The sequence below is a fragment of the Lissotriton helveticus genome, chromosome 3_1 (assembly GCF_964261635.1).
Source record: "Lissotriton helveticus chromosome 3_1, aLisHel1.1, whole genome shotgun sequence".
Classification (NCBI taxonomy): domain Eukaryota; kingdom Metazoa; phylum Chordata; class Amphibia; order Caudata; family Salamandridae; genus Lissotriton; species Lissotriton helveticus.
The window spans coordinates 2,048,464,223-2,048,480,558 of record NC_136061.1 but is presented as its reverse complement, the minus strand read 5'-3'; the positions used below and the strand labels follow the sequence as shown (position 1 = coordinate 2,048,480,558).

Sequence of the window (16,336 nt, the reverse complement as noted above, 5' to 3'; positions counted from 1 at the left end):
TAAAAAAAGTAATATATACTTACGAATACTTACGTTGTAATGGTATGCGTTGTAAAGGTACCTGCGTTGTAAAAACATGCGTTGTAAATACATGCGTTTTAATAGTTTTTGCGTTAATTTATATGTAGAGTTTTTAATTTATTTTAAATGTATATGTATTAGTTTTAATTTTTTAATTATGTTTTAATGTTTTTATTTAATATTTGTAAATTTATATGTATTTTAAAATTATTTTTACATTATTATTAATATATTTAAAAAAACGATATTTTTATTTTCGATCTTTTTGTACTACGATATTAATTTTTCGATATTTTTGTACTTACCTTTATGAAGATAGGACTCCGATATTTTTGATTTCGATATTTTTGTGTCGATATTTTTGTATGTAGATATTCTGTCCGTCGATATTATGTCATAGATTCCTGAAGTGAAAGCAAGCTTTAACCTGGTCCCCAGAAGGCTGCTTTGGGAATCTCTAAAAGACTATGGGTGCCAGAAGCTGTCCTTTCCCAGCTCATAATCCTCCATCATAACAACTATTCCCAAGTCCAATGGGTTTCCTAGTGGCAATTAACTGACACAATCCCAATATGCAGAGGGGTGAGGCAGAGTTGTGCATTCCCCCCTACACTCTTCTCCTTATATTTCAATGATGTAGTCGAGGCCCTTTCGCAGGGGAACATAGATGCACCAAAATTGGATGGGCCACCAAGGGCCTGGAGATTAATATCTCAAAAACGAAATTAATGGCACTTAGACCCCACAAATCATTTAAACAAACTCTCTCCCTGGGTAATGAAATCCTGGAGCGCATTTTTAGACTCAAGTAATTGGGTATAATGCTCGATTGTAGGTAATCGCGGTCTCCCCGGATACAGAAGAGAAGGGTTGTGACCCAATATCAAGCCTCAGTGATCTACAAGACCTCAGTGATCTACAAGACATCCCCCAGAGCCCTACTCCCAGCCTAGAATTATACAAATGAAACGCCCTATTAGCTGCTGTTAGAGCTGGGGATCTCTAATTGCCAGAGGTATGCACCTTTATCCAAGTAGGGAACCTTCCTTCTAGTTAGGGTAAGGGAGTTACACACTTCAGAAAACCCCTACTCACCCCTTTGGTAGCTTGGCACGAGCAAACTGGCTTAGCGCAAAGGCAATGTGCTAAGTATTTGTCCTCAAAACACAGTGAAAATACAAATGGACAACTCACCCGTTTAGAAAAATAAAGTATCTTTAGCTAAACCAAACAAGACCAAAACACAAAAAAATCCAACATACATGTAGCAAATTGTGACCTTCGAACAGTTATGTCAAAAACGGAACTTGTAGAAACAAAATAGCTCCAACTGGGGCAATTATGACGTTGTGGCAGACATAAATCCAAAGTGCGGCACCAGCCTAGAGGTGTGCTGTGTTGGGCATAGAGTCCTATGGATCCCCAAACAACAGTACATTGGAAAACGAAGTCTATGGATGATGCATGACATCATGGAAGTGTGGTGTTGGTGCCAAGGTCGAGACCGGTTTCCTGGTTGCCACAGGGGAGGTGTGGTGTGAAGTCCTTGAGGAGGTGAGGTGTTGACTCCATGGACAGGGGAAGTTTCGAGGCATCGGCAGTGACGCATCCGTTCCAGTGAGGTGATGCAATGCGAAGTCAAAGAGTACGTGAAGTCACCCTTGTCGGATATCGGCTCTGTGAAAACGGGATGCAGGCTCTGGCGGTGATGGCGTTGGCGTGAGTGCGGCATGGGGAAGGCCGATAAGTACAGGCATCAAAGGCCGTCAGAACTGCAGTGCAGGTGGAGGAGCATTGTGCACTTCACCAGTGGTGCCCTCGGCCTCGGTGCAGGTCACAGCATCACTGGCGGTACTGTTGACGACTTCAGAGTTGGTTTTCATTCTTTGCAGCACCAACCACACAATTCTCACAGCCCAGGAAATAGAATTGGCGCCCTTTTGAATATAAGAGTGCACAGAGGACTCCAGGTGCTGGTCAGTGGGCTGCAGCTGAAGTCTTTGTGTCCCTGAGACTTCAGAACCAGAGGCCAGCACACACAAGCCTTTGGAGATTCCTCTTCAAGCTTTTTCAAGCAGAGTCTTTGTCCACTCTTTGGCAGAAGCAACAGCTGCAGGCAAGTCCAGCAGAGCACACACAGAAAAGGGACAGTACTACTCTTTGTAGCTCTCCAGCTCTTCTTCTTGACAGAGGTTCCTCTTGAGTCCAGAAGTGACCTAGTTCTCTGGAGTTTAAAGTCCAAAATGTAGGCCCCATTTTCTCTTTGTTCTCTTTGCGAGAAGGGTCTCTGAGTCCAGTCCAAACCAGTTCTGCCCTTTCTGGCCCAGCCTCACTACCAGAGGTGGCGACAGCTTTGTACAGAGGAGACACTGCAAGTGAAACTCATCCCACCACTCTAAATACAGCCAAAGAGTGTTTCATTTCAGCTATGAGTCACCCAGGAAAGGCAGGCCACACCTCAACTCCCTCCCCTTGTGGCTGTCTACTGTGAATGCACACCCCCAGCTCCTGTCACTCCAAAACCAGACCGTCAATACAAAACCCAGCAGAGGCACACCGAATGGCAAAACAAGAGAAATTCTACTTTCTAAAAGTGGCATTTTCAACACACACAATTTAAAAACTATCTCTATAAAAAGAGGTGGTATTACATTCTGAGTTCAGAGAGCCTAAACTCAATTTCTCTATCTTGTTCCAATGGAAAGTTATACTTGCAAGATTTTACAAAGCAACTCCCATATTAGCCTATAAGCCTTTTAATAGTGAAAAATGGAATTGGCAGTATTTCACTTTCAGGACATGTAAAACACACAAGCACATGTAATCCTAATTACATAGACTGCACCCTGCCCATGGGGTACCTTGAGGGGTGCTTTACATGTAAGAAAAGGGAAGGTTAGGGCGTGGCAAGTGGGTGCACTTGTCAGGATGACATGACAGTTTACAGACTGCATGCACAGACGCTACAGTGGTAAGTCTGAGGCATATTTACAGGGCTACTCATGTCGGTGGCACAATCAGTGCTACAGGCCCACTAGTAGCATTTGATCTGCAGGCTCTGGGCACACACAGTGCACTGTATTAGGGACTTACCAATAAATCAAAGTTGCAAATCATGAATAACCAATCAAATAACATTTTACACAGAGAGCAGATGCACTATTGCACTGATTAGCAGTGGTAAAGTGCCCAAAGTCCTAAAGCCAACAAAAACAGGTCAGGAAAAATAGGAGGAAGAAGCAAATACATTGGGGATAAACCTGCAACAATGGCCATTTCCAGCAGCTGCCTTCGATTGGGCTGAAATCTGGTGGATGTGCATATATACTTGCTGATTTCAAGAAAAATGAAGTTTTTCCACTCCCTTCTTTATGTCCCTAAGAGCACTCCATTAACCCCCTATGTTTCTCGATATTGCACTATAATGAGTGGGGGAAATTGCTAGATTAAGGCCCCTCTTATACTGGGTGAGATTTCGACCACGGTGAGCTTAGGCCATACTATTCTGCATTAAAGGAACTCCTGACACACAATAGTCGCCCTACCTTCCCATGGTTCAAATGCGTCCAGTCTTGGGTTGACAAGCTGGGACCGAGCTGCTTTTAGATGGATCCTGGATCATTGGTAGCATCTGTAAAATCACAGTTAAAACTCGCTACATCCAGTCCGGTCTCCACTGTAACCCTACCTTTGATAGGCTGACAAACCAATTTTTGCTAATTATGGGTAGTCCCTCTTATGAAGTATTCCTTGGCATTCCATTGTAGTAAATGGCAAAATCCCTATATTTAAAATTCTGTTATGACACACTGGCAATCGAGACATCTACTGCATCCTGGAATGCAGGCAAGAATGAGTCTCCCTCACCTTTCTGCACTTTGTGTTCCATTTCAGTCACTGAAAGCCTATCCTATGTGTTTCTGCCTGGTTTAGAACAAGTCCAGAGAGAAATAGATACCTCCACTGTGTAAATGTCTTGGTATCCAGAGGCATATGGAGGCCCTGCTGTTATTGAAGGGTTAACACAACCTATCTCACTGGTTTTACCATAAGTAACTATCTCTTCTCTGTGAGGCTAATAAGGATAGGCCCTAAAATTCTAGGCTAGAAGAATTTGGCCTCATTTGAGATATTCCATAGCTTAAGTACAGGATTGTTTAAGATGTCCAGCTACTTCCCCCGTTCCACAGGAACTGAGACTGAAAATGGTTTTCATTTTTTCTCAGTGAATAGCAGATTAGGCCGCAAATACATCTATATTTAATTCAGACAACCACAATTTTCGATTAAAATTAACTATTTTTGTGAAAATAGTTTTTTTTTATTTGCTTTATTTGTTTTTGCTACAAAGTATTAATTTTAATTTGTGGTTTTAGTGGCAAAGTAATGTTTTTTCAAGTTCGAATTCATTCTTGTATTAAAAAGATTTATACTTTCTATTTGTGATTAAGTTTTATGGGGATTTTAGGTATAATTGCATCGATTTGTGCAATGTGTCAAGTCATTATCTGGACTATTTGTACATCAGTTCCGTGGACAATATCGCATAAAATAGAAGCGTGGTTACAATAATATTGGCTGCAGTGGATAATTAGTGCTAGTACTAAATATCATCCTTTACAGAAGAAATAATACCACCAGGCACTAAAGTAAGCCTAATCAAGCAATTATTACTGTTATAATTAATTTGTTACCCATTGTACCCAACAGTGGGTAATACATTCAATTCAATTCAATTCAATAATCTTTATTCGGATATAAAATATCCATAAAAGCACAGAGCAAAATAGCAGCAAAAATGTACACTTAGAACATTGCATAGTTAAAACAATAGACACAAAGCTTAAAACAATGAACAAACAGGGACCTATACATTGTGCAAAACGACGCAGCGAATTCTTCATAGACTTATGATTAGATCAAGGCCAATGACAATGTGTTTCTTAGGATGTAGCAGCATAATGTAGTTAAGTGCAAACGGTTTAACAAATACCAGCAGAATATTGTCTGGGTACGACCCAGTGTAAACAGAATAATACTTTAAAGAGCAATCAAATTAGACTATAACATTTGGACCATGAAATAAGTAACAACACTTTTCGGGGCATCAGCCATGATCCAAATTCACATTCCTTATTCCTTATCAACATAAAAGCAAAATGTAAAAGGTGCAATCAGGTCTACTTATAAGGTGTTCATGGAGACGCGAGAACAGATGGCCATTTTCAGGAAAGTGCTAACGCGGAGAGTTACATGTTCCCCGTTAAGCTTGAGGATATCCCTATAGGCTACCTTAAAATCAGTAATGGCCAGAGCCTTAAAAAAGGGACCAACAATTGTTTGCTATATGTTTGGTAAAAATTACAAAAGAATAGAAAATGTAACATAGATTGAGTGCCACGGTTACCTCAGGGACAGGGCGTTTGCTCGAGATTGATGTTAAAGCCTAAAGGGAAGCACAGTAGATATTTTAAAGAGCCAGCCCTAAGGCGAAAGAGCAAGCTTCGCGATCAGCAGTTAATGTTTTTTAGGAGGTAACTAGCTGGCAAATGTGAGGGGGGACTGTCAGCATCCACCATGGATATATACAGAGCAACTGATGATTTTCACATTTCTTGTTCATGTCTCATGTCACCTTAGTGTTCATATAGGGCCACCTGAGTAATCTTTTTGCTAATATCATCCACGTGACTTGGGTAATATATTCATTATAACAGTAATAATTGATTATTCCAACGCAATCCCCAATTCAGGAAAATTATTGTAGAATTTACTACTTACATAAGGGCAGCTCTAAGCTGCACTTAGAACCACCGCCTACATTTTAATGTATAGTTTATGTGGGTACCAATTCCGCAAGTAATGAGACAAGAGCATTTTGTCCCTCTTAAACAATGTACCAGATGCTAAACCTAAAATATATTTTTGGATGAGTAGTACATTTCACCACTTGCTGTTAAATTGTATGCCTTCTTTGCAGTATTTCCAGAGCTGCTTCATGCACATACATATATTTCACCAAACACATTTTGTATTACTAACAATATTTAACCTCTGCACAGTAGAGTAGCCAGTGTGTCATGGGTCAGAGTACAAGGAATGAAATTGGCCCCTGACTGCAGTTTGAATTATAAAATACAGCAATGTTCATTGTGCTCATCACGCCTCTGGGTCCTAGTGCCACTGCACCCGTGCAGTACTGATGGAAGCTATTACCCTGCCTCAGCATTAACCCATAATTGATGCAAAGGCAAAATGGCAGCCTTTCTTCCTGCCAGAAAAATAATCGTGACAGTGTTTGATGTTAACAATTTCGGTAATTCTAATGTCTGTGGCATTCCCTTGTAGTTGGACATGTTGCACTGCACCCTGCTAATCATTTTAGAAATGACTTTTCCTAAACTCCGTCAGTGGAGTTTATAATGTATGCAAACACTGAATTGTGGCAGCTGACATTAAGTTAACCTTCCATAGTAAAATATCAGGAAGCATTAATATGGTCTGATGGTACAGTTGTCGCTAAAAATGGAGTTGTAACACATTTAAAATAATTTGGCTTCAATATCTGTTCTGCTAATTATACTAGTTATAGTAGACATTTAATTCGTACCTTTCCAAACAAAAACTAAAACCTATAAGTTGAATTGTTCAAAGTGCTGACCATTGATCCTTTAAAACAGATAGAGTACTTATTAGTGCTTTAAAGTAATCTACTTCCTGTATTCTTTTCTTTAAAGGTTATTGAATGCATCACCCAAGGACGCGTCTTGGAAAGGCCCAGAGTTTCTCCCAAAGAAGTCTATGACATAATGTTGGGATGTTGGCAAAGAGAACCCCAGCAGCGGCTCAACATCAAGAATATCTACAAGAATTTACACGCCCTGGGCAAGGCCTCACCAATCTACCTGGACATACTTGGCTAACAGTGGCCATTTTACAAACACTGCTGCCCAAATGTCCTTCTTTCTCCTGTCTCATGTCCTCTTGTCCCACCCCTAGAAAATGTCTACATATAAAGAGAAATTCAAGTGCCTGCTACACATAACACAGAAACAACCTGTAATGGCGATTAGGCTTTTTATATCTTTCCCACCAATACAATATATAGAAATTAAACTAATGTTACGAAAATCAAAGGCGATTGGAATCCCCACCTGAATTCTTGCACACAAGCGGAGGTTGATCACAGAAAATTGTGGCCACATGTGCTCTTGTTATGGGTATGTACAAAAGAATCCAGACTTGGTACGGAATTTGCAGCAACAATAACATCCAAAGTGGTGAACGTGACGTCCTTATGTTGGGGTCCCCTATGCGCATTGCCCCTTTCTGAAGAACTATCTCCGTGAAGGAACGAAAAGCCAGAAATTTCTACAAAAAGTCAAATGGGGATCAGTTAAATCTTACGGCGCCATATCTCTTGGTCTGACTAACTTCAGTTTGGACTGCAGTTTGAGATGTGCTTAATATCAGTTTCTTGGGGTATAAAAACGAAGAAAAAAAACAATTTTTCATTAGCCATTTTCGTGAAAAATGGACATTTACCTGCAGTTCAAATTCAAACTTTCAGGACAATTTTATAATTTGCTAATTGTTAAAATGTACAGAATCTATGCTTTATGAAAAGGTAAATGGCACCTACGGGTAAAAAAAAGTGATATTGTTTGAGTTAACTCGAGTTCTTACTTTTTAAAAAACTTACAATACAGATGTGCAGATTAGTGTAATGAAACATAACATTGTGGCATTCATTGTCTTACATCCATCATACATAATAATGTGCTTCACAAAAGTGTTTCGGAAGCCACTGTGCTCAAACAAAGTTTCTAAGTTTCTGTAGCTCACTCCTCGTTATCACCCATTGGTGTCAGCACATCCTTTGCCACTGCTGACTATCGTTAAATCTGTTAGTAGAAGGTTGCCCTCTGCTTCTGTGAAGACAAAGCAGTCCTGCTTAGTGAATGTCTTTGTACGGGTCTCAGACCATGTTTTTATTGGGCAAATCAAAGTAAGGGAAGAAGCCATTATAAAAGAGGAGGTTTTAATCTAGACAATAAACACCTGGAACGACCACCAATGATGGCAAAGAAAATAAAGAAGACAATAGAGTCCAGGAAGAAAATTGCATTTCCAAAGGTTGCTAGAGCTTACAGGTCCTTTCTGAAATGATAAGAAAGAAATTGCTGAAAATACTGCCTGAAAATTGCCTTTTCGAACAATTACCATTTAGGTATTATCATGAGTTGTCGGACGCTACAGAGATACAAAACCTGTCGGCTCTCTTGCGACATATACATTCACAAGTAGAATTTTCATTTTAGAAGCTCTGCTTGTGCTCTTATCAGAAAATGAGTGTGCCCTCTGACTTTCCTTTTTGTCCCCTCTTTGGAAAAACATGTCATAAATTAGAGAATGGTACATAGAGTAAAATGTTGTGACATCACTGATGGCTGGCCTTTCGTCTGAACCGGCGCTGGACTGCATGGAAAAGAACAACCAACCTTACATTGCAGATATTTGTTGTTTGAAACATCACAAGCCTTCAAAAGTAAAAGAAAGTAGTTCTGGGTAAACGAGAGTGCTTTTTCACTGTGAGTCAGATCAACAAATAACCACAAGGCCTTTTTATCCAAAGGAAGAGTTGGCCCTGGCTGTACACGGAATGGAGACTTAAGGAGGGCTTCTGCCTTTTCCACACGCATGCATCTACAAAAGGAAAAAAAACAGAAATGGCTGAACTAGGTGCTGAAAAAAGTCTCACTTTCATCTGCAGAGAATGACAGTGGCATGGCGAGCACGATGAACAATGGCCGCTGAGACCGGAGTCACAGAGTCACAGCATAAAGGCAGCCCTCGGATGGAATCTGTGCAAATGAGAGAACACTCTGCAGGAAAAGAAAGATACTGTTTTCTCTCAGCACAAATGTTGTGGACTGTTGAAAAGAACGATGCTAACAGCCATGTTTTGATTCTAGACAGGGGAAAAACCGAGGTTCTAGTTTAGTTTCCCTCACACGAGGATTTTGAGTCCCTCTGTAGGTAGAAAGGATGACTACAAACTGTTTACTTCTTGCTTACCAGTGTTGATGAAACAGTATTTAAGGACAAAATGAATGTCAAAATGGCAATTGACACTTGGGGAGATGGAGAGGGATCCAATTAGGCGTCTATAGTGTGGTGTACTATACTGATGCAGTGATACAATCATAACCCCTTTGACGAAAAATTATTTATCAATAAAGACAAGGTCAGAATGGGCTTTCCTTGCCCATTCTTTGGGAAAGTGAACAAAGCTATGGACTTTAATAGCTTGAAGGCTAATAATAAAGTGGAAATCTGAACCAAACTACCAACGCTAAATGGAGATTTAAAACCTGGAGCTGAAATCAGTGTTGTGACCCTTTATGTTGCCTGTATTATTATCGGATCATAGGTATTACACTGAAAAAAATAAACGCCTGTATTTAAACTCAGTGCAGTTTGGTGTAAAGATCAGGAGTATTAATATGTTACAATGGATCTTCATGGCTCTTTTGTCTGAAACTAAAATGTTGACAGATAGATTACATTACACTCTCATAGCACTTCATACTCTATCAATGTTGTTTATAAACCACCACATAGAAGTAAACTAATAAAAGGGTAAAGGAAAAACTAAATCTCTCTCTATTTCACTCTTCTTTCAAGTTTCTTGTGTATAGTTTTTCCAGATAAGAAATCTTACATAAGTATTAACTTTGTATTATAGAGGGTTGGAAGTGGATTGTAACAAGTATTTGAGTCAACACATCTGCTATTCTCTAGCCATTGATTCATGGCATCATAAGAACTGTGCATTTTTACTGCATTTAAATATTTATTGTGGTTATTCCCGCAATCTTCAATGTGACAATGGCACTTCCCTATGTATGTACATCTTTTCCTATAGCAAATGGTTTTCTTTAGAAATCAATTTGTGCAAATTTCAGTGGGAGTGCTGCAGGGCGGTGCTGTGGGGCGGTGGGCCGGGGGAGGGTCAAGGTGGGGGGGTAGTGGAGTCCTACATATGACGGACATGAGTAAGTCAAGTAAATAATTAAATAAAACAATTTACCTTATGTGCGAAGCATCGCCGAGCTAACGCGCGCTAGGTAAATTGTTTTGTTTATTAAATTACTTACCTTACTCCTGTCCGTCGTATGACAGACTCCACTACCCCCCCAGCCCTGACCCTTCCCCACCATGAGTCACCGCCCGCAGCACTTCCACGGCGAGCCGCTATTGTTTGCAATAAAATAAAAACGAGTGCTTTTCCTTTAATTGCAAACAATGTCAACTTTTGTTCCACACAGGTTGCACAATAATTAAGCACTATAACACACATAACTTAACCTTTCAAAAGCTTTCCAAATAAATATTCACATTTAGGGTGTTAGATAAAATCTAAATCATTTTTTGAATGCAGCATGCCTTCTATATTAAGATGTTGTGCATGCCTGCTAATATTTTCATCCTCTTTACATTTGCTAATGATCAGAGATATGCTTATAATCGTGTGGGCAAATGAGGATACCCAAACCTCTCCATTTCATTCATTGTTTGGATATAAAAGGCATTATACACTGACCCTAGGTTTACCCTTGTTTCCTACAATCTTTTTATGTTATATTTATGCCTGTGAATCATTCCTCACAGAAATCTTGTTTTCACATATTTTCTATGCATTAACATCACATTCATTAAAAATGTATTGTAGATTGTTTTGCATGGGAGTGGCATTTGATTCGGACTTTTCTGGCACACTCTCATTAGGGGGTCTATTACAATTCGCCCGCCATCGCATCGTAGCCAGGGACCGACGGGCGAAGATGTGGCGGTCCCGCAATGCATATTATGATGTGCCTGCCATACTGGCGGGCACATCCTGGGCCAATTACATTGCAAGTGGATCACCTGGCTGCCGACCAGCCCTCAATGCAAAAGGAGTGCGCACATCATTGCCATGCACTACATGGAAGGCAGCACGTGGTGCCTTCCACGTGGTGCATGGCAATGGTGGTACCACCCATGTGCACCTCCCACCCCGACACCCTGCGGGCCCGCGGTGGGCCCCCACCATCAGACACCCCATGCCGTTGCCGCCATGGAAAGGCAAATCTCCACATGCATCACAATATGGAGGGCGGTGTCTTGCAGACACCGCCACCATATCGTGACTCTTTTCCGCTCAGTCGATAAGTCAACCAGTGATAAAGCGGCGGATGGTCTCTCCAACAGCCGTGGTCCCCCCAGCCATACTAATATGGCGGGGGGGTCAATCACTCATGGATGGCTGGCTGGCACATCATTGCCATGCACTACATGGAAGGCAGCACGTGGTGCCTTCCACGTGGTGCATGGCAATGGTGGTACCACCCATGTGCACCTCCCACCCCGACACCCTGCGGGCCCGCGGTGGGCCCCCACCATCAGACACCCCATGCCGTTGCCGCCTTGGAAAGGCAAATCTCCACATGCATCACAATATGGAGGGCGGTGTCTTGCAGACACCGCCACCATATTGTGACTCTTTTCCGCTCAGTCGAAAAGTCAACCAGTGATAAAGCGGCGGATGGTCTCTCCAACAGCCGCGGTCCCCCCAGCCATACTAATATGGCGGGGGGGTCAATCACTCATGGATGGCTGGCAGATCGCCCCCGCCGGGCCAGCAGTGACTACCACCGGCCCGGCGGGGGCGATCCACCCACTGTCCTAATGGGCCCCGTAGGTGAGCAGTATGCATAGAGGAACTGAAATATTACTAAACAGTGTGCTGCCCCCAGTGAAGCCACATTCAGGGCTGCGCTATGGACAGGAGAGCAGTGAAAGACATGCGGTTAAGGAATGCACAGGAATACCACCGCAGGCGGGTGCAGTGTGTGATTGAGGCCCCCCTTGACCTCTCCTAAACTGTGCCACTGTGTTTCGCTTGCTATTTAGAGCACAGTCAGTGTTTTCTCTTACTCTGGCATCTTCATTACGGCGCAAATGGTGTTGCCACGTTCATATGGGGACTCTCCCACACGGAAATGAGGAAATGCCTACTTGAGACTGCACAGGTGCAAAATGTGTGCACCAACATGATTAGTAAAAACAGAAGAAACTGTTCAAGGGTCTGTAGTCCCTTTTATAATATAAAAGTGTGATGGAGGACTAACAAATGTGTATTACGCCATGCATAATTTGTGGACCTTTAATGTAAGTGAGGGGTTGTGTTTATTACATATAGTATGTATGGATTCAGTTTTCATTATCTAAAAAAACTCAATACATAAGCGTGCATGATGCTGAAAAAATCTCATGTGATTTTACGGGCACCAAAACCATTATCCTCACTCAGCATTTTAATATTTTTGTCAATCATGAGTTTGCAAAGATGATAGTGTCAGAACCGTCTCACTCTCCATGGAAATACAAAAAATGTTTTATGCTACAATGATAATCCAAGACATAGACACACTAGAATTTCCTAGGATTTTTACAGAGTTAACGCTGCAATGCCTGCATGAACAATCATACAAATGTGGAGCAGAGCGCAGTCTATCAATTATTTTACAGTGTTTTATTTGTATCTTTATAGCATTCAGTGATAAGGATTACATCGAATAAATGTGTCAACAAAGGAAAAGATTTTGCAGCATTGACATATAGTTCAAACCCAGGGGCGAGAAGCTGTGGCATTAGAGGCAGTGTACTGCCATCAGTCTAGGACACTCGACTATTCTGTCCTATCAGTGGAGATGTCTGTACCTCCATAGAACCCTGGGGGGCCCTCTTTAAAGTGTCTTCGTTCTGTGTGTGTGGATTTCACCTGTTGGCCCACCACATGCTTCTCTATCAGTTCAGTCTCTGTCCCCATACACCTGAGCCCTGCTGTTCGTCTAGCCGAGCAAGTGGAGGCCCCAGCTCGCCACTGTGGGATCATCATCATTCAAAGGGGCACTCAGTTGATTAACCATGTCCACCCATCTTTCTAAGTCCCATTCTGCATTCTAATCTGTTCTCATCTGTATCACTCCTAGTAAAGCAAAGAGGGTGTAGATCCTCATGCCGACTCTCGTGGCTGGCAGCAGACCAAGCAGGCAATGTCTGCAACCTGGGGTGGTTGCAGTAAACCCCCCAAGCGTCACCGCTATTGTGAGCCAGTAACCACCCAGTGCTGGTCAGCCCAAGTCATATGCAGAAAGGTCACTGGGCTAGAGTTACATCTTGGGCATTCCTTGCGGTGAGCAGGAAAGAGTCTATGCAGTGCTTGGGGTGTGAGGTATATGTTTGCAGTGTGTTTTTAAAAATATTCTACATATAACAAAAACACTTTATTTACAGATGTTGAAAGTATTATTTTATTTAAATGATTGCTTCTGAATTTGTGACCACATTGACATCTGGAGTCCTATCAGTTTGTAACAACCCTTATAAGAATATCTGTAGTTAGTCTGAGAATTTAGACCTTTCATTTTCATCTTTCATCAGCCTTGTTAGAAATGGGGGTGACTAATTGGAATGGTTTGCACCTTTGCCAAAGTAGGGACCCTTCTTCCCAGTCAGGGTAAGGGGGAGACACTTCTAAAATAACCCCTGCTCACCTCCTTGGTAGCTTGGCATGAGCAGACAGGCTTATCTTAGAGGCAGTTTGTAAAGCATTTGTGCACATATACACTAGTATATTGAAAACACTCCAAAGGGACACAAAACCAGTTTAGAAAAATAAGTAATAGTTATCTAGACCAAACAAGACCACAATGACAAAAATCCAACATACAATAATCAAAATGTGATTCTTAGAAGGTAAAACAGTTCTGTCCATAGCAAACTATAGATGCAACACTTTCAGCACAAAGTACCTTGGATGCGTCACAATCATTAACAAAAACAGCCACAGGGAAGGTGATGCATTGGTTCCTTCCACCCAGGGAAGGTGATGCATCGGTTCCTTACTTCAGGGGAGGTGTGGCGTCTTTTCTTTACTGCTACGCAGGGGAGGTGATACATTGGTTCCATATTCAATAGGAGGTGATGTGCCAGTTTCTTACTGTGCGGGGAGGTGATGCATCAGTTTCGCACTGTGGTCCAAGTGTTGTTGTAGACTTAGCACCCTCGTACAATGTGTGGGGATTCAGGGATGCGTTGGTTCTCAATGCGGCAACGGCAATGGCGCTGGGTTGATCTCTTGAGCTGCAGTCCCACAATGCATCAGCTCTTGCAGTCGCGCAACAGGCCCCGAGTCAGAAACAGTGCTGTGATCTCGGACTCGGAGATCTGTGCACGAGATTCGGTGTGCAGTGATTTCTCCATCTGCTGGCAGGCGCTGCATCAGTTTCTTCATGGGCACGGTGGCATTGTGCTGTAAATGGGCGTGGATGCATCAAGCTTCTTTAATTGCGTCTCTTTCCCAGCTCCCAGCAGCAGAAACAACTGCCAGAGGCTCAACGCAGAAACAGGCACCTCTTTGCAAGTCATAACTCCCAGCAAAGAAGTTCAGGGGAGGATGTGGTGAAGTGTTTGCATCTCCAAGACTTTAGAAAAGGAGGCAAGCTCTTATTCAAGCAGTGTACACATCGCATAGCAAAGCCTTTATCCTCTCCTTGGCAGAAACAGCCACTGCAGGACAACTCCAGACAGTTCACAGTGAATTGGCAGTACTTCACCTTCAGTTTTCCCAGATCTTCTCCTTGGCAGAGGTTCCTCTTAAGTCTAGAAGTATTCTAACATTCTGGGCCCCAATATTTATACAGCATTTTCATTTGTTCACGTGTCGCAGAGAGGCTGCACATCCCCAGACCCTGTCACTCAAAAGCTGAACAGTCAACCCACGAACGAGCAGGGGCACGCAGGATGGCTAAGCAAGAAAATATCCACTTTCTAAAAGTGGGTATTTTCAAACACACAATATAAAAATTATCTTTACTAAAAGATACATTTTTATATTCTGAGTTCAGGCATAATAAACTCCATTTTCTCCCTTGTCCCAATGGGAAATTATATCTATACGATGTTATAGATAAATCCCATGTTGTCCTATAGGACAGATAGACTTTCAATAGTGAAAACTCAAATATACTGTATTTGGGGGTGTGGCTTGGCCGGCTGCAAGATGGCCGCACTCTTAGTGGGCTCTGCCGGACAAGCTTTCTAATCCGTCATTATCCTGCTGGCATCTACACTCCTCCCGCACCAAAAAGTGATTTTCGGACCTTGTGGGGCACCGTGAGTCGCTCGCTCCAACTCCTGCTCTACTACCTGCTTCCTCAGCGGAGCTGCACATCTCATGGCCAGTGCTATGCACATGCATCGGCCTCCGGAGGGCCGCTCCTGTCGCCTTCGGAGCTGTGTGGGCCTGTGGCGCCCCGCTGGGACAGCAAATTTTCCTGTGACGAGTGCTGCTGTGGTGCGGTGAGTGGCACTCCCTTTTGGGGGTCGCTGGTGAGGTTGGGGGCCATCTGCTGTGCGGCCTGGTCCAGGGGTGCCTCAGCCTAGCCCCGGCCTCGCACTCTACCTCCTCCCCATTTGAGTGCTGCGGTAACTGGGCCTGGCTGAGGCAGGCTTGCTGCGGCTGCCTAACTTTTGGACCCCGGTCTGGTTCCCCACTTGGCTCCACCTGGCCGCTGCTAGATTGCGGATCCCACTCCTCGTCTGCTACTCTTCTACCCCGCGCGGACCCTTGTCCACCTGGAGTGCTCCAAGCCATGGGGAAATCTGATCCCAAGCAGCCCAAGATTGCCTTCGAGCTTCGAAGATCCTCGCGTCAGGACAGTGCGGGCTCAGATGGCGCCGACTCTGCTGTCATGATGGACCCACCCTAGCCGGGATGACGACTTCATGGTGATTATGCTGGATGTAAAGTTGACCGGTACTGGAGTCGCGTCCCAGCTTGACCAACTTTCAGCTCGCCTCGACTAGGTGAAGGCTCGTGTTGACTCCCATGACAATAGACTGCTCCATGTTGAATCCAGGCAGTTGGATGCTGAGGATGGCCACCCAGCTTCGTTGCAGGGGTGTTCGCCGAGTCTTGCCATGCCCCCACCGGGATGATTCCCAATGTTATTGCTGTCTTATCCCCTCCCAGTTGTGGGTTCCCGGGGTGGGGTGGGTGGTCTTTTCAGCCTGATTGGGGGTTGGAGTGGGTGCAGGGTTGGTGGGCTTTCTCCTGTTTGGGCCGGTGGGGTTAATTCGGGGGTGGTGGTCCGGGTTGGGGGTTCTTCCTCTGCTAGTAGGGGTGTGTTTGTTGTTCGCTGATTTTCTGCTTGGTACTTTTCCTCCATGCCATGCTCATGAAACTGCACTGTACTCGGCTCCT

The 16,336-nt window shown here is 43.2% G+C and overlaps 1 protein-coding gene across 3 annotated transcripts in view; it reads left to right on the top strand.

Annotated features, from left to right (window-relative positions):
* The window catches only part of NTRK3 (neurotrophic receptor tyrosine kinase 3), a 1,749,208-nt gene extending 1,739,545 nt beyond the window's left edge, over positions 1-9,663 (top strand). For all 3 annotated transcript variants that reach the window (XM_078683168.1, XM_078683167.1, XM_078683169.1), the window contains one exon: positions 6,759-9,663. In XM_078683168.1, the coding sequence (XP_078539294.1) occupies positions 6,759-6,944 (186 nt within the window). In that variant the 3' untranslated portion in view covers positions 6,945-9,663. The remainder of the gene's footprint in view (positions 1-6,758) is intronic.
* Positions 9,664-16,336: the final 6,673 nt, after the last annotated feature.